General features: G+C 42.3%; 1 protein-coding gene across 4 annotated transcripts in view; it reads right to left on the bottom strand.

Moving 5' to 3' along the window:
- LOC122548600 (CUB and sushi domain-containing protein 1-like) overlaps positions 1 to 24,565 on the bottom strand; it is a 2,407,075-nt gene that overhangs the window by 183,072 nt on the left and 2,199,438 nt on the right. For all 4 annotated transcript variants that reach the window (XM_087978377.1, XM_087978362.1, XM_087978369.1 and 1 more), the window contains exons 49-50: positions 19,801 to 19,989; positions 4,544 to 4,729 (exon numbers count right to left, since the gene is read on the bottom strand). In XM_087978377.1, coding sequence (XP_087834503.1) covers positions 4,544 to 4,729; positions 19,801 to 19,989 — 375 coding nt within the window. The remainder of the gene's footprint in view (positions 1 to 4,543; positions 4,730 to 19,800; positions 19,990 to 24,565) is intronic.

The following is a 24,565-nucleotide window of genomic DNA, read 5'->3' as shown; positions in this document are numbered from 1 at the left end:
GATAGATCAGAATGGAACCAGGTGAGGATACCCCCACCAGGTGGTCAACAGTGTCAAATGCTTGTGACAAATCAGGAAGGATAAGAAGGGATAAGTTACATTTGTCACAGTCACTTCAGATATCATTTGTGATTGTGATAAGAGCTATTTCAGTATTACAGCAGAACCCTAATTAGAAGGAGCCAGATGCAGCTCTGGGAATAATGAGGGATGGATTTAAGAGGAGATAGAAAATTTAAAGACTTTGGAGAGATACGGGAGGTTGGAAGTAAGTGTGGTCAGTTGCAAGGATGGTAGCATCAAGAATTAGCTTCTGTGGGGAAGGGTGATGACAGCAGATTTAAAAGAGAGGGGAGCAACACCTAAAGAGAAACAAAATTATTATCTGCAGTAAACATTGGGGACAAGAAGGGAAATAGGGTGGTAAAATAATTGAGGGAGAAGAAGATGGGTTTCATGGATGAGATGCCCTCACAGAAGGTATGAGAGAAGATAAAAGGCATCTGGAGAAAGATGCAAGGTCACAATTTGGATGAGGGGGACCTTTTAAGGAACAAAGACAGAAGTTGCTGGAAAAGCTCAGCCGATCAGGCAGAATCTGTGAAGATAAATCAGAGTAAACATTTCGGATCTGGTGACCCTTCCTCAGAACTGATGGTAGCTAGGAAAATATTGGTTTATATGCAGAAGATAGGGTAGGGGAGTGGGTTAGGAGTAAATTATAGGTGGCGATAGAACCCAAAGAGGGAGAAGAACAGTTGGACAGACAAATGAGTGGAAAACAATCTGGCTATGAGAGTGAATAGACTTTAATGGAGACTATTAACAGCTAACAATAGGTAGTATGTAATGGCAGACTAGGTGATAACAAGGCCTGGTATGTGGGGTTGGGAGCTAGGATATGGGAGAGTTCAGGCCCTAAAATGACTAATCTTGATACTGAGTCTGGAGGGATGCAGGGTCCCCAAGAACTGTCAACATGGCATTGGTTGCCACAATTTTTCTGCTCCCCTCACCCAATGTACTCTGTCTTCCTCCAAACTGACTGCACTCCATAGGCTTAGATCCAACCCTTAGTTTGTGATTAAGCCCGCCGATAAGGGTGGTGCTGTTGTACTCTGGAGTACTGAACTCTACATTGCAGAGGCTGAGTGCCAGCTCTCAGGTACCTCCTCCTATCTCCCCTGGACCATGACCCCACCATGGAACATCAGGCCATTGTGTCAACTGTGGTCATCAACCTCATTCATCTGGTGATCTTCCCCCTACTGCCTCCAGTTCTACCTCCATCCAAAAATCCACAAAGAGGATTGCCCGGGCAGACCCATTATTTCTGCCAGCTCCTGCCCCACAAAACATATCTCTTCCTACTTTGACTTGGTGTTTTCTCCCCTGGTCCAGTCCCTGCTCACTGACACGCATGTTCCTTCTGACACTTTGTGACAGTTTCGGAATTTACAGTTTGCATGCTCCAGCCGCCTCCTCTTTACCATGGACCTGCAATCCCTTTACACATCATCCCCCATTAGGTCAGTATCAGGGCTCTCTGCTTCTTCCTGGAGCAAAGGCTTGAACCATTTCTACAGGTTAGAAGGGCAACCATAGGTATGTACATGGGCCCTAGTTATGCCTGTCTCTTCGTGGGATATGTGGAATATTCCTTGTTCCAGTTCTATTATGGCCCCCACCCACAATTCTTCATCCAATGTACCGATGATATCATCGGTGCTGCTTCTCTCTCTCATCCAGAATTGGAAAAATTCATTAATTTTGCTTCCAATTGTCATCCCACCCTCACTTTCACCTGGTCTATCTCTGACTCCTCCTTTCCCTTCCTCAACACCTGCGTTTCCATTCCTGGGGATAGACCAATATCCACTACAAACACACCAACTTACACAGCTACATGGACTATACATTCTTAGGTTCTACTTCCTGGAAAGATTCCATTCCATTCTCCCAGTTCCTCCGTCTCCATTGCATATGTTCCAGCAAAATGTGTTGCTGGAAAAGCACAGCAGGTCAGGCAGCATCCAAGGAGCAGGAGAATCGACGTTTCGGGCATGAGCCCTTCTTCAGGACCTGCTGCGCTTTTCCAGCAACACATTTTCAGCTCTGATCTCCAGCATCTGCAGTCCTCACGTTCTCCTCGAATATGTTCCAATGAGGCCAACTTCAACAAAGGAGCCTCTGAAATATCTACATTCTTCCTTATCAAGGATTCCTCAGCACCGTTGTTGATGGGGGTCTCAACAGGGTCTGACCCATCTCCCGCACTTCCATCCTCACTCCTTCTCTTCCCTCCTGCAACAGCGATAGGGTACTCCCTTGTCCTTACCTGCCATCCCACCAGCATCCACATCCAGAAGATCATCAGCCGCCATTTCCACCACCTCCTAAAAGATGCCACCACCAGACATATATTCCCCTTCTGCAGGAACCATTCTCTCTGGGACACCCTGATCCACTCTTCCTTCATTCCCAACACGCCCCAACAGCCTCACGACATCTTCCCCTGCAACCGCTGAACGTATAACACCTGTCCATTAATTTCCTCCATCCAAGGGCCCAAAAATACCTTCCAGGTGAAGCAGCACTTTTCTTGCACTTTTCTGCATTCACTGCTCACAATGTGTTTTCCTGTACGTTGGGGAAACAAACTGGGTGACTGCTTCGCAGAATATCTATGTTCTGCCCATAAAAAAAGACTCTGAGTTTCCAGGTGTTTGCCACTTTAGCACACCACCAGATTCCCTGGCAAACATCTGTCTCAGACTTGCTGCAGTGCTCCAGTGAAGCTCAACGCAAACTGGAAGAACACCACATTTTCCACATGGGGATCTGCAGCCCTCCAGACTCAGTATTGAGTTCAATAATTTTAGGGCCTGAACCTCTCCTGTGTCCTAGCCCTCAACCCCACACACCAGGCCTTGTTATCACATAGTCTGCCATTACACACTACCTATTATTAGCCACTAACAGTCTCCATTAAAAGCCATTCACCCTCCCAGCCAGATTGCTATCAACTGCTTTGTCTGTCCAACTGTTTCTCTCTGTGTTTGGGTTCTATCCCCATCTATTATTTATTCCTTAGCCCCTACCCCCACCCTATCTTCTGCATATCAACTGATATTTTCCTAGCTACCATCAGTTCTGAGGAAGGGTCACTAGACCCAGAACGTTAAGTCTGAATTTTCTTCAGAGATTCTGCCTGACCTGCTGGGCTATTCCAATAATTTCTGGGGTTTTTTCTGATTTACAGCATCTGCAGTTCTTTTGGGCCTTTTAAAAAAGTAGATGGGCTAATGGAAAGGAGGGAAGCAGTTGGTCAGGTGACCTTGATTATGGTGACAAAGAAGTACATGAATTGATTGTACTTGTGATTGAAAGCAGAAGAGTGGAGGAGGCAAGAGAGTGGGTTTAAGAAGAAGGGAGTTGGGACGACACAGTGGTTAGCACTGCTGCCTCACAGTGCCAGGGACCTGAATTCGATTCCAGCCTCGGGCGACTGTCTGTGGAGTTTGCACATTCTCCCTGTGTATGCGTGGGTTTCCTCCAGGTGCTCCAGTTTCCTCCCACATGTGCAGGTTAGATTAATTGGCCATGTTAAATTGCCCATAGTGTTTAAGGTAGTGTAGGTTTGATGCATTAGTCAGGGGTAAATGTAGAGTAATAGGGGAGGAGAATGGGTCTGGGTGGGTTACTCTTCGGAGGGTCAGTGTGGACTTGTTGGGCCAAAAGGCCTGTTTCCAAACTGTAGGGATCCTACGATTCTATGAAGGTGGTTTGTAGTAAACAAGTCGGAAGGTTATACTTGCATTCCAAGACAAATCGGGAATAGTGAGTAGTTTTAGCAGCCAAGACCTGACATGATTTTATACCGTCCAGGCAGATCTATTGGTGGATGGTGATTCTGCTCATGATCATATTGCTGAATCTAGGGGTTATTTGTGCTGACTGGATGTTGCGTTTCCTACATTGCCACAGTAACTGTACTTAAAACAAACTACATCATTGGGGTATTTGGTAGTCATGAAAGACACTAAATAATGTGCATTTTTTAAAATAAATGCATGCTTAAATCTCAGGAAAGTGTGCTCCTACTTCATTAATCACCACTGTGTTAGGTACTACATCTAAACTACATGAAAGGGCTAATTAAAAATAAGGATGTGAAAAAACCTTCCACACTTCTGGCGACCCACATTTTCAGACAACGTGTTGAATAGGTACAAGATGTTCTGAGAAAAATATCCCATGGCATCTCTTGAGCTGCATATTAAAGGAGTTTTTGTCAAAATACAAAGGTGGAAGATGCATCAGTTTTGCAGGATATATTTCAAAGGTATCTTACAGTAAAGCAGTATAAAGTAGTGCATTAATTTTGGAGGAAGAAGGTCATCTTGAATCCATCCAGTTTACAAAGATTTCAGACCATAAATCATTATTTCAAATAACATAGAGCAAAGGATTATAAAAGAGCTGTGTATATTTCACTCAAAAATATGTACATCTTGTACAATAATAGCATTAAAAAACTCACGTTTACATTGCGGAGTCTTCCAGTTATTACTCCATATTCCATCTTCTCTGCAGAATGCTACTGCTTGTTGACTAGATTCCAGTCTGAAACCTTCATTGCACTGATAGTTGACCTTGCTGCCTACACTATAATCTCTGCCAAAGACCGAGCCATTTCCAGGGGTTTTAGGAATACCACAACTGATCGCTGAAACCAAACGTGCAACAGATTAGTCTGAATCTGACAAATTTTGACCAATTTGTTTTTAAGCTAGTCAAAATGTTTCATTTCAAGATATAACTAAAAGGCTATGAATCATACATCTTTAAGTGGTGAAATGTGCCCACACACACAAAGAAGTCATCTAAAATATCAGGAAGATATCTCTATTATGACATAGTTGGCATTTAAGTTAACATGCAATTCAGCAAGAAATGAAGATGACAAATAGAATGCTGGTCTTTATTTCAAAGGGAATGGAACATAAAGGTAGGGAGATTTTGCTCAATCTGTACATGGCATTAGTCAGACCTCAGCTGGAACATTGTAAAGAGGTTTGAGCCCATGATCAAAGTAAAAATGTACTGGAATTGGAGACTGTCCAAAGAAGGCTCACTGGGCCGATACCAGGTTTGGAAGGATAGCCTGATGAGGAAAAGTTGAGTAGATTTGACCTGTAGTCACTGGGTTATAGAAGAATGAAAGGCGGCCTATTGAAATATTAAAAATTCTTAGAGGACTTGGCTGGTAGATGCATAGAGGCTATTCCCCTTGTGGGAGAGTCTAGGACCAAAGGGCATAATCTCAGAATGTGAGAGTCACGCATTTAAGGCAGAGATAAGCAAGAAATTCAGAGCCTTGTGAATCTGTTCAACTCTTTACCAAAGAGGGCTGTGACGTTGGGTCATTAAGTAAATTCAAGGCTGAGATCAACAGATTTGTAATCAGTAAAGGATACAAGGATTATGGGTGTAAGATCATAAGGCCATAAGAAATAGGATCAGAAGTAGGCCATTTGGCCACTTGAGCCTGCTCCAGCATTCAACAGGACCTTGGCTGATCTGACATTCCTCATGTCCACTGTCTTGCCCTTTCCCCTTGATTCCTCTACTGATCAATAATCTATTTCAACCTTAAATGTACACAAGGACTCTACCCCCACAGCTGTCTGTGGCAGCGACTTCCAAAGACTCACAACTCTCTCAGAGAAGAAATTACTCCTTACCTCAGTCTTAAATTGGCACCCCTTTATTTTGAGGATATGCCCTCTGGTCCTAGATCACCCATGAGGGGCAACATCTCTTGGCACTTCCCCTGTCAATCCCATTAAGCATCCCAATATTTCCGCTATACTCCAGTGGGTAGAGTCCAGTCTGTTTTACATTTGTTCATAAGGCAATTCCTCTGGACCAATGATCATCCTAGTGAACCTTCTCTGAACTGTCGCCAACAAAATGATAAAGAAGACCAAAAGTGCTCACAGTACTCCAAGTGTGGTCTCACCAGCACCTTGTACAGATTCAGTAAGACATCCCAACTCTTATACTCAAAACATCTTGATATAAGGGCTAACATCCCATTAGCCTTCCTGATTATCTGCTGCCCCATGCACTAGCTATTTGTGTTTCTTGCACAAGCCCCTTTGTGTTGCAATGTGAGTTGTTCATTTTCGAAGGGATAACTTCACATTTTTCCACATTATGCTCCATTTGCCAACATCCTGCCCACTTACTTAACCTATCAATACCTCTCTGTAAACTGTTTGTGTCCCTTTCACATTGTGTCTTTTCACCTGTTTTTGTGTTGTTTGCATTGATTTGTGTGACATCCCAGTGGTGACAGGTTGCCAAACTGAAAAAAGAACCTTTATCCCCACTCCCCATTTCCTGCCCATTAGCCAACTCTCTCTCCTGGTCAATATACTACCTGCAACACCATGAGCTCTTATCTTAGGATTTAACCTTTTGTGAGGTACTGTGTCACATTGAGACATCCTCAAAGAATGCTTAACAACCAGTCAGACATGGTTTCCCTTTCATAAAGCCATGATGACTGTTTGATTATAGTGGTATTTTCCAAATGTTCTGCTAATACTTCCTTATTTTAGAGGGGCTATGGGGGTTAGCCTGAGTTACAGAAGACAAGAAGAAATGAACAAAATGGGGCTTGGGATTGCAGTGCCTTGGTGCCCCCAATGCATAACTTCCTACCTTTTCAAAACTGAGCCTCTCACTCTCACCAACCTGACACACCCAACATTTTATGGCAATGGAGAGAGCTTTAGGAAGTTAATTGCCAATTCACTGGCCAGTTAAGTGTCTCAAAAGGCCAAAGGGCAAGTAATCTATTTGGCACCTCACATGCCCACCTCATCATGGGGAATAACTTGGGGGAGGGAAATGAGCACATGAAAGTGAGGAATTGGACTTCTAACATTTTTTATGAGTCTCTGCATGCAAAACTAGCCCAGCATTTCCAGAACCTCCCACTCCTCAACCTTGGAGTTTTCTTGCTCCTCTGCCAATTTCTTCTGAAATTTTCTGCCAGATCCTGCAAACCCACTTTCAGAATTGATGGATTGGGACCATCAATTCAGATGCTCAATGTATCTCGACAATAGGAACACCTCTGAATGGAATGATGACACCACTTCCATGAGATTGTCCCACTATGTTAGGCCTGTGCAATCACGCTGTATTACACTTACAGATAGTTACAGTACAAAGGATGTTAAATGTTATAACAGCAAGTTAATTTTATTTGATGTACATAAGTTACAGCAAATGTTACAGTGATAGCAGGTACTTCAAATATTTATGGTATTATGCTTAATGTCAAAGAAAACATTCCTGGTACTGTGGGCCTGTAACCCCAATCTTCAAGTGTGCAAACTGTGAAGTACAATATCAAGCAATGCAAAATAAGCATCCTCTGTCCAAAGGCTCACTGTCTTTGTAAAACTGTGTTTGGAGAGAAATGAGAGTGAGAGGTCCCAGGCCATCTTTTACTCACAATGAGAACAGACCTTGTCAGGTATGAGTGTGGATGCCAGATCGACATGAATTCTGAAGAATTATCAGACTCGAAACCTCAATTCTGCCATCCTCCCACATACCAGCTGAGTTTCACGAGCAATTTCTGCTTATGTCTTAGATCATCACATTGAGTATTATTAATGAGCAAAGAACATTTATAAAGTATATTGTTTAATATGGTACTGCTGTTTAAAACAAATTTCATAATGATGTGACACAACATGCACTACAGGCTGCACCTGGTGCTGCCTCACTCACTGAAAACATGCACCAAGCTCAAACTTCCCAGTCAGCTACTCTTCCAATAAGAGCAGAGAACAGACAGTTTCATTCATTGCAAAGATTCAACAGTACCTCTATAAAGAGGCCAGTGCTTTCAACAGAGAATTAGTCATCTCAGTTGGATTGGAGTCACACAGCACTCGATGTGAAACCAAAATGCTTTGTTTGGCAGGGCCTGGCACTACTCGCAATGGAGTCAACTGAAGGCCTGAACTGTAAGCTGTATTACTACCCTAGTGGGAACAATCAACTGAAAATACTTCACACTGACATGAAATTAGTATGGGAACTGCTGTTTGAATCACATTTGGTCAAAGAATGTATGAAACACAGTACTGTGGCTCTCACACAGCTGCAATTTTTGACACACAATTTCACAGTACACTCGGCACACTGACGGTGAGATTGTACCATTTCAAAAGCTGCGGCTGGATTTTGTGAAAGCTGCAAAATCGTTCGAACAGTTTTGAAATAGCAAAACACAATTTGGACGGAGATTAAGTTTGACGTTAATCTATTTGCAAGAGTAAAGAACAATATACATCGGATACAGAGTAATATGGAATTCTGGGAAGAATTCTTCACATGGACAGCAGTTAGACTGTGGAACTTGCTATCACATGGAGTGGTCAAGATGAAAGCATTGATATATTTAAGGAGAGTTCGACAAACACAAGAGGGAATATGAGATCATGCTGGTAAGAGTTAGGCAAAAAAGAATGGGAGGTGGCTTGTGTGGAGCAAAGATGAAGTGGGCTGAATAACCCATTACTGTGCTGTACAGTCTATATAATTTGTCAAGCAATAGACAACAGGAATGTTAAACTTGAGAATAGATCATTAAACTGATGTAAAAGGTTTACTTGTAAAGTTCAGTGTCACCTAACAGCAAAATATTGGAAGAGAGGGCAGCTCCTCTCTCTCTGCCTAATCTGCAATGGGATTTTATAATTCATTTCGTGATAGAGAACCTTCTAATTAAGACAGCCAATTCTTCCATCTTGGAATCACTCATTTTCCAATTCTGTGGTATACAATGGATCAATAACTGAACTGGACCAGCTAAATAAATGCAATCTGGTGCCATGTTGAGTTAAAGAGAGAATAGAGAAATTCATAGAATCATAGAATTGTGACAGAGTAGAAGCAGGCCATTCAACCCATTGAGTCCATACTGACCCTTCAAAGTGCATCCCACCTAGGCCCACCCTCCTCTACCCTATTCCTGTAACCTTGCATTTTCCATGGCTAACCCACCTAGCTCACACATCCATCGACATGATTGGCTAAATGACTTGCTGCTTCACTGTAACATTTCTGTGATTCTGCTTTCCTATTTCTTAAGAGTCTAAATTTTCTCAGGTGGCACAAGGATCAGGCAGTTTGCAAATAAACTTTAAATTGCCAGAGGTGTAATTTCTTCGTTACTCTGAACTAAAGTTACTATATTGGTACAAAATAAACCTGACCAAGTTTAACTATTACACAACCACCTCAATTGATTACCATTTTTACATACTTCACATTCTTCATTCCTGAAGAAGGGCTTTTGCCCGAAATGTCAATTTTCCTGCTCCTCGGATGCTGCCTGACCTGCTGTGCTTTTCCAGCACCACATTCTCGACTCTAATTTCCAGCATCTGCAGTCCTCACTTTCCCCTATTTTCACATACAGTCATCTCTGGTCACTACTAGTTTCAATTACGGGGTCAGAAATACCAGAAAATGGAAGGATGGAAGTGGAAATTAAGCAGCAGCCTTCCTTTGACAGCACCTTCCAAACCCACAACCTCAACTAACTAAGGCACAGGGGTTGCATGGAAACCACACCTGACTGCAAGTTCACCTCTGAGCCCCACACCTTCATGGCTTGAAACAATAACTGACATATTTTCACAGTCACTGGGTTAAATTCCTGGAACTCCCCTTCTAACAGCATTATGAATCACCCGACACAATATGGATTGCAGCAGTTCAAGGCGGTGGCCAACCACCAACCCTTAAAAAGCAATTACGGATGGGCAAGAAAGGTTAACTGGGCCAATAGCACCCAGATCCCAACAAGCATCCTTTATCATGAAATATAAATGGTTGTTCCCTTTGAACAACATCTGTCCAGATGAGTGCAAGATAGAAAGCTTTGACAACCTGCCTCTTGTTTCAGAAATGAATATTTAAGAATTAACATAAATATTTAAAAATTGATATCATGAGAAAAATATGTAAAGATGTGTCAGTTATTGTTAATGTGAAGAAATTCACAAGTTTCTTCATTTTGCATTTCACACTTCAGAAAACATTATTTTCTTTTCTCTGACAGTAAAATTTCTAGCATAATACAAGATAATGGCTTGTTCAGATGGAATATGAAAGCCTTATTCTTTGCTATTAATCTCCTAGTGTTACTTACGTTACAGTCAAAATCTTGTTGTGCAGCTTCAGTAATAAATGCAATAAAATATTCATATGAGCATTCCTGTTATTTTATCGAACATGTTAACCAATTTATTTTCATTAACTTAGTATCTTCTTGAAAGAAAAGCAGGATAAGGGAACTTCATGTGAATTCACAAATACTTTGTCATCAATTACCAAAAGCATTGAAATGTCAGACAAAACAGTAGTCTGCAAGTTTCTAAAGACTCATAGGATGATAGCCGCTTGGTACGCAAAGGTTACATTCACGTTGGCAGTGAGACCATCATGAAGTTGGGGTCCAAAGGCTTCCAAACCTTTTAACTGGTAACTGCCCTCAGGAAAGTCCAACTGTGCAAACAGATGGATAAGGTCAGTCTGTGGAATTGTATCACCAATTACATCACTTTCTTAATCCAGCAAACTATCATATACACATTTCAGGGATGTTGAAGCATTTTGAAGAGGGACAAGTCAGGTGTAGGGCTAATGGAAGTTGTACATATCATGAATGCTTTTGTACATTGCTTTGGGAAGTTTTGTCATGAGCATAGAGGTTGGGAAATTGGGGAACTCCACAATGTGTTTTGACAGTTGGATTGATAGGTGACTTATATTAAACACATGATGACAACACTGACAGAGCGCCTTTAACAATAAAAACTGCACTGTAGATGCAGCTACCCCCATTGAACACCTTCCACCCCCACCAACAGAGATACAGTGGTTCAAAAGTGCAGCTCACCATCAACTTCTATTAGGGATGGACCATAAACGCTTGCCTCATTGATAATGCTCATATTAAACAAACAATTTTGTTTTTAAAACAGATGCAGTTTGCGAAGAGTGGAGTATGGTAGGCTTCCCAAGGGACACTGAAATCGCCAAATCCCTTGGAGACAGAAGTTTCAGCAACAATACACAATTTTTGGGGGGTAAGACTTTAAACTGTGACACTTCTGTTCTTTCAGATGAAAGATACAATATGCCAAGACATTATTTTGAATAAGAGGTAAACTATCCTCAAAATTCTCATCAATGTTCACCACAATCATATTAACCTCAAACAATACTGCAAAAATAGCTGCATTGGTCATTATATATTGGTATTCATGGGAGTTTGCTGAACACAAATTGACTGTTGTGCACCTTACATTATGACATTACTAACATTTTAAAAGTACTTCATTGGAAAGAGTTTTGAGGCATCTCGACCTGATATAAAAATGCAGATCTTTATTTTTCTTTTGGCAATAACAGAGATTGATGCTGTTAGATCAAACTAAGGATCAAAAATTGTCAGAATGGTGCATCTCACAGTGACTCATGTGAAATGAACCGAGTTCCTCACCTTTCAAGTCACATTCTATGGCCACACTGTTGGTGATGTGAATTGATCATGAGGCAGTCGCACAGATGTCATGTCTGGAAACACATGAACATTGTGTCCAATGTTCTACCTCCTTGACCAATCAAACAGCTGGTTAGAGGAAGAAACAGAGCCAAAGACAGAGAAGGAAAGAGGGTGAATGAGAGTTAAATTAGACACAAAGAAAGAGATAAAGAGCGGGAAAAGAAGGGAGTGGATCATGAGAGAAAGGAAAATAGTGAATTCCAGAGGATGACCACCCTCTGAGAGAAACATTTCCTTATCTCAGGCCTAAATTGTCTACCCTGTATCCTGAGACTCTAGATTTGCTGACCAGAGGAAATAGCCTCCCTGCACCTAATCTGTCCAGCCCTGTAAGAGTTTTGTACATTTTATATTATAATCCTTCTAAAGGCAAGTGTGTACAGGTCCAGTTGAACCAATTTCTCTTCATAGGATAATCCTGGTATCAGGCCTAGTTAACCAGGAGGTTGTGGCATGATACTATGACTTTAAGCGGTGTATTTTTGTCCTGGTTGTTATTTTGAAGAGATGTTTGAGGCAAAGGTTGATGAGCAGTTTACCAGAGCCACCCGAGTAAACAATGTATGTGGTCTTGGGTTTTTAAAAAAGTTGGAATAAAAGAAACAGCCTGAATGGGTGTGGTCAAGCTCCCATGGAATGAGGATTTTTTGTTTTAGTTTTCAGCTGTTGCTGTTGGGGTCTTGAAGAGGTGGAAGCTGTTTTTTTTCCCTCTTTTGGTTACAGCCAAAAGCTGGGGGTTCTCTTCCCATGACTGGAGTTGCATTTGAGACAAACTGTTTTCTGAATTTACGTTTTGACAATGGTGTGTTTATGCGATATTACTACATTGGAAAAGTTGATTACTGTACAGTTACTGTATCTACTATTCTGTTAAATTTTTCAAGAGAGTGAAGTTATTCAAATTCCTTCATTCTTCTGTTGTATCTTAACGATAGTGGATGAATAAAGTGTGCTTTGCTTTAAATCCAGCAGTTTGATCAATCAAATTGCAGCTGGATGTATTGCATTACATTTACTTTTAAAATAAGAAAACGTTAGGGTCTCGACTATCTTCTGAATACTTTGAGGGGGTTTGGTCTGGTCCATAACAGTTGGGAGGGCGGATCAAAAGCAAAAAATTTTTAAAAAGTTGAACGAGGCAGAAACAATCTTCAAAATGTTGGCAATGATGTCCAAAGGCAGGGACAGCGGAGTCTCGAAAGGAAACCAGTCAGCAAAACGTGGGCATGAAAGCAGATGTCATGTTTTGGTATTTAAAGGCCTTTTTTGCTGCTCCCGATTATTCAGCCCTGACCTTTCACCTTGTGCAACCAGCTGAATCCCACTGAGGCAGTGCACTCAGACTTAAGTACAGAAACCGGGGTTAAAACCGCAGATCATTTCTGCTCATAGATGTCACCCCAGCCTGCCCCATGGGGATCTCCCACACAGTACTGAATACACACGAGTTAAATGTGGAAAGTTGATCAGTTCCTAGCAGCTGGCTGACACACAGGCAGACACTAACGTATTAACCTGCCTTCTGGACAAGGGTAAACATCAACTGCACCTGGAGTAGATTAGATTAGATTACATTAGATTACATTACAGTGTAGAAACAGGTCCTTCGGCCCAACAAGTCCACACTGACCCGCCGAAGCGAAACCCACCCATACCCCTACATTTACCCCTTACCTAATACTACGGGCAATTTAGCATGGCCAATTCACCTGACCCTGCACATCTTTTGGACTGTGGGAGGAAACCGGAGCACCCGGAGGAAACCCACGCAGACACGGGGAGAACGTGCAAACTCCACACAGTCAGTCACCTGAGGCGGGAATTGAACCCGGGTCTCAGGCGCTGTGAGGCAGCAGTGCTAACCACTGTGCCACCGTGCCGCCCACGGAGTACTATCAACTCGTTGAAAGATGCTCTTTGGTCTGACTGAAACTTGTTGGTCTTCCAGAACAAGGAGGTGACCTTGTCTGGGCATTGAAGACTGGCACCTTCCAAGATCCTGGACTACAAGCTGAGGGACACACGAAAGCTTGAGGCAGCTGCTGCCAAGGCTCAGTGGGGAAAGCCCACTGCCTGAAGTCTTTCTGCTGAAGTTAAATTGGATTCGTTCAATTATCAGAGCCACCTCGATGCCTCAAATGCATGTCAATATAGTCTTGTACAAGTAAGAGCTGCCTTCAGTTTGTTTGGATAGAGTCAAACTCCAATGTTTGTTTGCTTCCTTAATATGCTACTGTACAGAACTGAATTGTGTTTGTGACTATCTATCTATCTATATATAAACACACATATGTACATACATATAATACATATGTATATATAAAGATATCTTTTATGAATAAAATATATTTGAATTTTTTTTAAAAATGCTTTACTTGACATGCTACTGTACAGAAAAAAAATCTGTCCTGCAGGTTAAAATTCACCTTGCATCTTCAATGAATTTATGTAAGTTCAAAATGAATACAGCTGCTTCTTTGCTCAATTATGTCCCAAAACAGCTTTGATATCTCAAAGCCATCATTCTCCCAGTCAAAGCAAGCTGCAGTTCACACTTGCACGGCCAATTTTATTTCTGTTAAAAACCTGCAGAGGAACAGCTTTGGAAGAATTCAAAAGATAATTGCTCTTTTTTTTGAGGTCTGACTTGAATATTTCATCGACAGCAGTACAAATTCACAATGAGGAGTTTCTGTTTTTGGAAACATACCTTTGTAATTAAAGATATATTTGTTCACAGCTTGACATTCGTATATTTACTCACTGTGCAAAGGAACTGCATCTTCCTGACAAAAACACAAGGGAAATGTAATGTAGGATGTGTCAGCATCTTGTCTTCCAGTTATGTTGATCAGTGTGGTATAAATGGTGTTGTCACTGCAGTAAAATGAAGACAAGGTACTTGGAATCCACCTTACCGCCTACGAACTGTCTGAGATGCCACTACCTCACAAACCTTAACCGTGGAGTTGAATTGAACCAAGCTTTTCCCGAATGACTGATTCAACTCTTCCAGTCTCCCAGTCAGACCTGGAATAGCCCGGACTGGTCAAAGACAAAGCACATGGAATGAGCTGTTCCAGTGCTTCCAGGCCAGTTGGATGTTAAAGGAAGAGGAAGCCTTTCCTTTTGACCAGTCTGACTCGGCAAGCACTTTCCGGCCACATGGAACTCAATCAATGACAATATAGGAGCAAATTACTGTGGACGCCGGAATCTGAACTGAAAACAAAAAAATGCTGGAGATCACAGTATGTCAGGAAGCAACCTTGGAGAGAAAGCAAGCTAACGTTTTGGGTCTAGATGGCTCTTCATTAGGGCTGAAGTGTGGGGGGGAGGGGACAGCATTTATGCAATAGTGAGGGCGAATGGGGGACGGGGGATTGCATGGTTTGGGGTGCTGAGTTGGAAAGGATGTTGGCAGTTCAGATTAAGTGATCAGAATGTGAGAATGGCAGAACAATGGTGCGTCCAACCAACAGAGTGGAAGGAACAGGCAGTCCCACTGGAGAGGGGAGAGGGGAGAGGACATGGTGACAGAGAATGTAACAAGCAAAGCCAAAAAAAAATTGGAGGAATGAGTTCACGATCTGAAGGTGTTGAACTCAATATTGAGCCCAGAAGGTTGCAAAGTACCCAATTTGAAGATGAGATGTTGTTCCTCCAGGCTTTGCTGTGAGTCGCTGGAGGGCCACAACTGACTCTTCAAAGTGATGTTCAAGGCCACAGTGACGAGGCATAGTGAGCCTGTCCTCATTGATGATGTTGATGGAGAATCAGTCCAGGTAAGGCAGAGGTAGAAAGTTTTCCAGAATTTAAAGTCATCAGGGTATTTGGGAATCAGCACAGACTCAAAGCGGGGAATAGTCTACTTCTATTTCCTATGTTTCTATACGGGGATGCATATTGTAAGAATCTGCTCCGAGAGTTGCAGTGTCCTGCCAAATTAACCTTTAGTTTCCTCTGTTGTCTGTGGTAAATCATGTGTGAGGGCTTGGTCACTCTTACCTTCCTGCTCCCCCTTTTCTTTTCAGCATCCTCCTAATGCTCAGGGTTCCTCTCTCCCTGTGAAGGGTGTTACATCTCAGTGCCACTGAGGTCCAAACCTGGCTGTCATGCTCCAGTTTCCAGGGCAACCTTCATTTTGTGGTGGGGGAGGGGCATAATCATTCATATTTGGCAGCTTTGGTCCAACTGTTCTGACCCAAATGGGCCAGGGTAGGATGACGAGTCCCAGTTGTCACAAATCTAGCCCCTTTTTTGTCAAAAATCTGTTTCTTCTCTCAAGGAGACTCCGTCCTTGATTTTTTCAGAGGGGGCAATGAATCGGGCTGGTTTGGTACAGAGATAAAAAGGATTTTGAGAGGCCTTTTGTTTATATGTAAAAGTGGTCATGGTTCAGAAGTGATCCGTATAATGAAAGGGGAGTGGTCAGCTCTTTAGCTGAGCTAAGCTGAGCAGTTTTAGTTCAGTCTTGAACTGGGAAGTTCAACAGGGAGCTGTGTGGAAACTCTCTTTCTCTCTTTCTACCCTTCAACTTCAACCTGTAAGCGTGTGTTCCATTTATACTGTTTTTAAAAGGGAATTTGCTTATTGGTACTGTGGTTTATATTCAGAATAGCACAATTAAGTTTGGTTAGATAGATTGAGTTCTGTAGGGGTTCTTTATTCTGTTCTTTGTGTTTTATTGTGTAACTTTGTGGATAAATGTTTGTCTGTTTTAAATCTAGTAGTCAACCTAGCTATGTTACTCCTGGTATTTTCAATGTACACTTAGCGAAATAAATTGCAAAGTTATGGTCTAGGGCTGCCTGCTTAAGAATGTTTTGAGTGGTCTGGCCTCGTCCATAACACAATGAAGACCCATCCACTGAGTTACCACTCTCCCTGCCAGCTCTTCAAAGGACAAGGTGCAACCCTTCAACAAGTACTGAGTGTCCCTTTGTCCCACTGACCATCTTATGGAAGCTGCAGTGGTTCCCCTGAGCAGCCATAACTGGCTGCCTGTTCTGACCCACCTCCCTTCAACGTGTCTGCAGCAGACACCTCCTGAAACCAACGCAGCCTCTTTAAAATTCCGTCCTCACCCTCAATAACCTCCCACCAAGCTTTTTAGTTCAGTTAATAGATCCTTATCCCATACCCGCTCTGCTTTGGTGAATGTTATTGGTATCGGGAATACTATAGTGATAACAATACCCCATCTGGCATTACTATTGTTGGGGCCTTCTCCATTATTATTCCAGATTTCTGAAGGATGGGTGATAGAGAGTACTTAAAACGCAAAGAAAGGTGACAACTACAACCGTATGATGAGGGAATGATAGTCATCCAAAGGTGTTCCTCTCTTGAAAAGATAAAGAATGAACTGATATCAGCATTTCAGATAAATACCTCAAGTATGTTTGGGTGCAGCAAACAAAAATCAGGACAAGAGATAACGTTTTGAAAGTAACAGTAACAAAATTGAACAGCAAATGCAGGTAACATCTTTTTTCAGCCACTAACCGGTAGGAACTAACCGGTGCTGATATGGAGGGAGTTCCAGGATTTTGATCCAGTGACAGTGAAGGATTGGCGCTATATTTACAAGCCAGGATGATGACTGGCTTAGAAATTACCTTGCAAATGGTGGTGTTACCATGCTATTTTTCAGTGGGTGGCACGGTGGCACAGTGGTTAGCACTGCTGCCTCACAGCGCCTGAGACCTGGGTTCAATTCCCGCCTCAGGCGACTGACTGTGTGAAGTTTGCACGTTCTCCCCGTGTCTGCGTGGGTTTCCTCCGGGTGCTCCGGTTTCCTCCCACAGTCCAAAGATGAGCAGGTCAGGTGAATTGGCCGTGCTAAATTGTCCGTAGTGTAAGGTAAGGGGTAAATGTAGGGGTATGGGTGGGTTGCGCTTCGGCGGGTCGGTGTGGACTTGTTGGGCCGAAGGGCCTGTTTCCACACTGTAATCTAATCAAAGGAAGAGACCTGGAACAGGAGGACATGAGAGCTGAGCTCACTCTGAAGTTGATGTTTTGGCTTCCTGCTTTCAGCTGAAGCCAGAAACTTTGCATGAAGGAAAAGGAAAAGGGTAACTGGGTAGGAGTAGCTCTAGAGATGTTCCACTGGCAGTGGATGGACTGTCTGTCCAGAGATGTGAGGTACTCAAAAATGGGGAAGGAGACAAAAATAGTACTGTACCTCAGAATTCAGAAAGCTATGTTCAACTCAAAATAGAATATGAACATCAGCAGGTTAATATGCAGTGTGTTTGTACATGTGTAAGATGGCACCCCCAGTTCTCTGTACAGTTGCTCACCATTTATGTTTTACTTGGGATGTGGGCATCCCTAGGCAGGCCAGCATTTACTGCCCATCCCTAATGCCCTGTAGGTTGTGATGGGTTGTCTTCATGAACTGATACAGTCGTTAGGATGTAGGAACTAACCGGTGCTGATATGGAGGGAGTTCCAGGATTTTGATCCAGTGACAGTGAAGGATTGGCGCTATATTTACAAGCCAGGATGATGACTGGCTTAGAAATGACCTTGCAGATGGTGGTGTTACCATGCTATTTGCCCTTCTTGGTGGTAGAGGGTGCAGGTTTGAAAGGTGCTGCCAGAGGAGCAGTAGCGAATAGTTGCAGTGTATCTTGTAGATGGTACACATTGTCGATGCTGGGTGCTGCGGTGAATGGAGCTAATTTTCAAAGCAGGGAATAAGATCCCAATCATGTGGGTTTGCTTTGCCCTGGAAGGTGACAAACATCTTGAGTGTCGTTGGAGCTGCATCCAGGCAAATGGGGAGCATTCCATCACACTCCCGACTTGTATTTTGCAGATGGTGGACAAGCAGGAAGTGAGTTACTTGCTGCAAGATTTCTAGCCTCTGAGCTGCTCTTTCATACAAGGTCATAAGTGGCTGATTCAGTTAAACTTCTTAAATCAGATTTACTAAGGAAGGCATAAGGAGGTTTAAAAGAATGATTCCCACATAGCCTCCCCGATTAGTCCTCAAAGGAGCTCTTCAGATGACATTATGAACTACAATATGGTGAGTGATGGGTACCTAAAAATAGAAAATAAAGAAAGTGTTGCTTAAGGCTTACAATAATTCAGCTCTAGCCGACAGGACATTGAATGCTCATATTCTGCCGGTCTGTTCACGAACAAGGAATAATTTATTTGTGTATCTGTAATTCTGATGGCCACCAGATGGCAATATAGGAACACAACACTGAAAGGTTTGTTTGCTTAACTCATTTCAAAATGAGCATTTACCAAGAATAGATATTGCTGCTATTTAAAGCACTAGTGCACAGTGCAAGACTAAGTAAATGTTGTAATCACTTAAATGGGATAAAATGACACAAATTTTCTCACAGAAGATAGGAGGTATAAGAATCTTGCTCACTGTCACAATAAATCTCTTTGTTGTCACACCTCACGACTTTAATAAATGTATGGAGATTACCTCACGTTGCGTGCTTCAGATTATGATTAGATTTCTTCCAGCGACAGGATGGTGAGACATATTTTTAATCAGTGAGTCAGGATTATGAGGAACAAACTTGAAAGTAGAATTCAGGATAATCAGATCAGCCCATGATCTCATTGAAAGGCAGAACAGACTGGGTGGGCTGAATGGCCTACATTTGCTCCGACATCTTCTGGTTTCATGGTATTCATCATGAAGTAAGTCTGATGCTTCCTTGAATAGCACATTCAAGTTGTGCTAACAGGTGCTAAGGAACCAACAAAGACAGTGTGGATCAAAGGCAGTGACCTTTGACCTCATGGTGATCTTAAAGATATGAACACTGACTGCTGTGCTGAAATTCAGTGCAGTGATGTTCACCTACAAATAACTAACATGCTCAAACAATATTGCTGTGAACAAATGAAAGCCAGAGGGTACATGTATTGTTGTATCCCATGTGTTTTGTCTCTCATTCTCTTTCTGAAAAGGTTACAGTACTGCACTTAATTTGTAGAACTGACAGTGAGAGTCAAATATACACAGATGGGGGGGGGGGTAATTCATGTATACGTCTTTAGTAAGACAAAAATCTAAAGAGGGAAATTCCACTTCCATGCAGACAGGACTGAACCATTAGCGTAATGATCTTGACAATTAATATTCTTACCTTGACAGAGTGGGACTGCAGCATCCCACTCATACATGCCATTTGGGGACAGCCTACACGTGGCATTATTCCGGCCCACCAGTCGATAACCGGTTTTGCAGTAAAACTGCAACACACTGTTTAAAGCGCCGACTGTCTTATTCAGTATTCCGCCATTCAAAGGGACACTGTTCAAGCTGCAGTATGGAGCTGCAAGCACAAACAATGGTTTAATTGTAGAATTTCAACACTTGTCATTCAACAAGCATAAACATGAAGACAGACTTCACAATTGCTGACCATTTTAAGTGAGAAAATGACTCAAAAAAAGCAAAGCCTTCAGCCATTAGAAACATGAACCTTAATCCGACTTTCTTTTCGGGATGCCGGATGACCTATTGTGCAGGGTACTCTTCTTATTGAGAGTATAACACCAATTCTAAGTTGATTTACCTATTCCTCACTATTATCATTATTATTTAGTGGCTTTATGACATTGAGTTTCTTCAGCTACTTCATTAGCTGTGCTATTTTTGTCAGTCCCCTGTTACTCTCCTGCATCCATTACAAAGCAACCCCAGTTGTTCAGCAACTCAATAATCAGGGTGGTTTGATGTGGCCAGAAAATCTGCTCAATTCCCACGAGGAAGTTGATTTAAGAATGAATTGTGGGTCTATTCCACTGGCAGAAGGCCATATCTTGTATTTTCCCCTGCCAACACTACAATCCTCCAGCCAGCTATGTATTATGTTCAACATTATGATGAAAACCGATAGACGACAGAATCATTTGACATTGTTTCTTGAATTCCTGACTGCGATAGATTCCAACACGCAAACATATCAGGAACCACCTGATCAGAAACAATCTGCTCAACAGAATAACAAAAAGAGAATCCCTCGCGCTTTTGGTCTGGAAGAAACCAATCAGTAAGCGCTTTTTTTTTGTTGCTATGTACTTAAATTTCACTCATCAGATTGTCCTGGAAGACTTTGGAATGAGCACTTGTAACATGCACTGAGTTTCTTTTCTTTCAAATGAGCTGTTATTCTGAAAACTTTTGGCTATTTTGATACTAAGCTTTGTATCATGAGAAATGATTGATTTTTGCCTTATTTTCTTTGCTTGCTCATATGAGTCATGAGAATGCTCTGAGCTAGTAAAGTTAGGGGCCAATGTGAAGAACTATCCTCATCGTGGAAGAGCTGTAACCACTCACACCGAACGAGACATCATGTATGACAGATGTATCAGCTGCATTTATCATGGACTCTGGCTAATACTAATAAAGGTTTTCTCAGCCCTCTCCTGAATGAACTGACAACTACCCTGTAATAATATGATTGGTTGAGTAATAGCTCTATCATGAGTTGAAGATGAGGCAGCAGCACACCATATCAATGTAAAAGCACCTACAAAGTCTCTTTTCCACTAGTGTAAGTTCCTTGGAACACTTTAATCCTTTTAGATGATTACTGTGCTATGTTTTGTTATGAAGAATTATAAATCACAGTGAAATGAAGACAGATGGGCCAATGTGAAAAAGGATAACTCATGATAAAGCATTATAAACTCTGTGAAAAACTGCAACACGTGATGATGTTAAACAAATGTTGAACACTGTGAAAGAATGAAGATGTTGGCCTGGATTTCATAAAGTTGGAGAATTTAAAGGGTTCCAGTTCACAAAAGCTTTTAGTTACGTAGGAAATGTTAGAAAATTTAAAACCCAGTCTAACACTTGCATAAAAGTTAAACTGATGACTCCACCACTAACATCATCCCCACCAAAAAAACTATATTTACTAACTCCGGAATTCTTCCAAACCCCTGAGAACCACACCTGATGAAATGAATCCATCACCACCACCAGCACCCTCCCCTCCAATCTGCTGGACCCAACCAGCCCCACCTGGTCCCACCTGACCCTGTAGTAGCTGATACCTACCTCTTCTGATTGTCATGTCATGGCTTCTTATACACTGGGACCTTAATCCTCACTCCCAAGGCTCCCTACCCACTGGTACCTTAACTCTCTCCCACACGAGGCTCCATACCATCGAGCACCTTAACTCCCTCACCCACCAGGCTCCTTAACCACTAAGACTTTAACTTTCTCACCCACCAGGCTCCCTACCTAGTGGCACCTTAACTCACTCTCTCTCTCACTAAGTTCTCTACCCACTGGCACCTTAACACTGTCACCCACTTGGCATGCTGCCATACCCATCTTCCAAAGCAGCCTTGCATTTATCTTATATGTTTATCTTTTCTCTGTCACTGCTACAGTGTATTCGGGACTTTTAACTCCTGAAATATGACAGCAAAGGTGATGGGAAAGGGCTGTGCCTTGGCCTATAATGCTCCACTGGAGCTAAATGGGTTTTGCCTGGTTATCTCACTCCAGTGAGTGTAGTTGTGAAAGGCCAGCCTCAACACCATAGCAAACAAATCAGCAGCAGCTCAGTGGGTTATTGCAAAGTGAAATATTGTCAGTCAAAGCTGTTTCAGTGATAATCAGAACTTCTATGGGTCATTCTATGTGAAATGCGTAGGAACTATTAATAAAGCTTGACTTGGAACTTCTTTAAGAAAATGTTTTTACACTCAGCTGACAACTGAGAATTACACAGCACAATTTCTTGCATGAAAACTGAGACTGCAATTAAATCATAATCTACATCGAAAAATATACTACACACAAACCTTAACACGTTCAATAAAAGTATGCTGAACACACCTGACAGTCTGTCAGACTTGGTTTCAAATCATCCCCTTTCGGTTTTGCTCACATTCACAAAAGGGTTCTCATTTGGTCTGCTGATATTTTCCATTTTAAAACCAAATGGATTGAATTTTTAAAATCGGGAGTCAGGAATGGGACATGGAGGCTAGTACCGAGTCTCCAACTCTAAATGGTCGGTGCAATTTTACCTTGTTTGGAGGGGCAAGAAGGGTAAGCCTTTGGACGGGTTGGTGATTCTTATCCTGTTACCACCACCTCAGCAATTCAGTGCTGGGTGAGAAGGCCAATGGGTATCTTCTTGACTCACCACTAATTATGTACTTAAGAGGTCCTTTAGAATTGCCACTGGCATCATAACCTGGCCTTCCTGCAGGTGAGATAAATGGGAAACAGGGATGACTTGCTTGCCAGATTGCAGAATGAGTGCCATCACTTGCCATAATCTGGGGCTAATCAGGGACATGGAATAGGGAAAAGAGATGACTGATGAAAGTCAACCCTTTGCCCTTGCTACTGATCCATGCCCACTCCCCCACCCGACCCACTTTGTGATCCGAATGAAAAGGATTTACCTTCTAGCTGTTGGATAAATGTAATATGCTCTTGAGTACATCTATCCAGGAAGAGTGGTTAATGTCAGCTCACCAAATACTTAGTTATCTCACTCAAATGCAAAACTGGCTAATGTGAAGATTAAATATGGATCCATATCATAACATCCAAGCGTTTCTGATCAGTATGGGTTACTACAGTTCAATCAATGCTTCCTGATTCAGGAATTTCAGGAAATGCTCACTTTTCTTATAATAAGCTACAACCCATGATGATATCCATGGGAGGTGTAGTTTGCACACACACTTGACTGGGTTCTTGATACAGACAATTGGCAAAAGATGCAGAGGCAGGATTGGGTGAATTATTCAAAATAATTGATGTTACAAGTTAGTATAGTCCCTGAACTGGAGGTGGAAAATGATTTGGTTAGAACTTGCAATCAGGTTGGATCAAAGGGACAAAGCTGCAAGGCTATTGGGAAAGAGCTGGGGAGTGAGACAAACCTTTGTTTTCCAAACAGCGGAATACACTTGATGGGTCAAGTGGCATATTGTTCTCCAAGATTGTATGGTTCTATGTCCTGGGCAATTTCACTGAACTCATCCTCCCAGGATAAAGCAATAACTAAGGATAGCATGAGTGTAACACAGATTCTGTAACCCAAAGTCCCTTTGGGCACAATACTGATGAATTCAGTATTACATGTAAAACAGACAACTACCAATTGTACTATGTGACTGCAGCGTAGCTACTGATTCTGTCCCTGTCTCTGCAAAAGTCTGAGACCAACCTGAGCTGTTTGCTATGTAGGTGTCACATGACCCTGGCTTAATCTTTCCACGACATATTCATGGCACCTTGGAGACTGCTTCTCACCAACCTCCGTAACACTGCCTTGTCTGAGTTCCTCTGCTGCTTAAACTCTCATTTGTGCCTTTGTTAACTCATACCTTGACTACTTCAATGCACTCCTTGCTGCAGCTCTCACCCATTCTATATTCTCTGAAGATAAGGTCAACCAAAGTTCTGCTGCCATTGTCTTAACTCAAAACAAAATCCATTCCAGTGTCATCCCTGAGCTCCTCTACACCACTCTGCCTCCCAACCTCACTTCTTAGAGTCATAGAGTCTTAGAGATGTACAGCATGGAAAAAGACCCTTCGGTCCAACCTGTCCATACAGATCAGATATCCCAACCCAATCTAGTCCCACCTGCCAGCACCCGGCCCATATCCCTCCAAACCCTTCCTATTCATAAAGCCATCCAAATGCCTCTTAAATGTTGCAATTGTACCAGCCTCCACCACATCCTCTGTCAGCTCATTCCATACTCATACCACCCTCTGCATGAAAAAGTTGCCCCTTAGGTCTCTTTTATATCTTTCCCCTCTAATCTCAAACCTATGCCCTTTAGTTCTGGACTCCCCATCCCCAGGGAAAAGATTTTGTCTATTTATCTTATCCATGCCCTTCATAATTTTGGA

Source organism: Chiloscyllium plagiosum, unplaced genomic scaffold, assembly GCF_037043375.1.
Source record: "Chiloscyllium plagiosum isolate Xiang-an unplaced genomic scaffold, Cpla_swu_hap1 HiC_scaffold_3, whole genome shotgun sequence".
Lineage (NCBI taxonomy): Eukaryota > Metazoa > Chordata > Chondrichthyes > Orectolobiformes > Hemiscylliidae > Chiloscyllium > Chiloscyllium plagiosum.
Note: the sequence above shows the minus strand (reverse complement) of the source record. Positions and strands in the feature narration are given on the sequence as shown.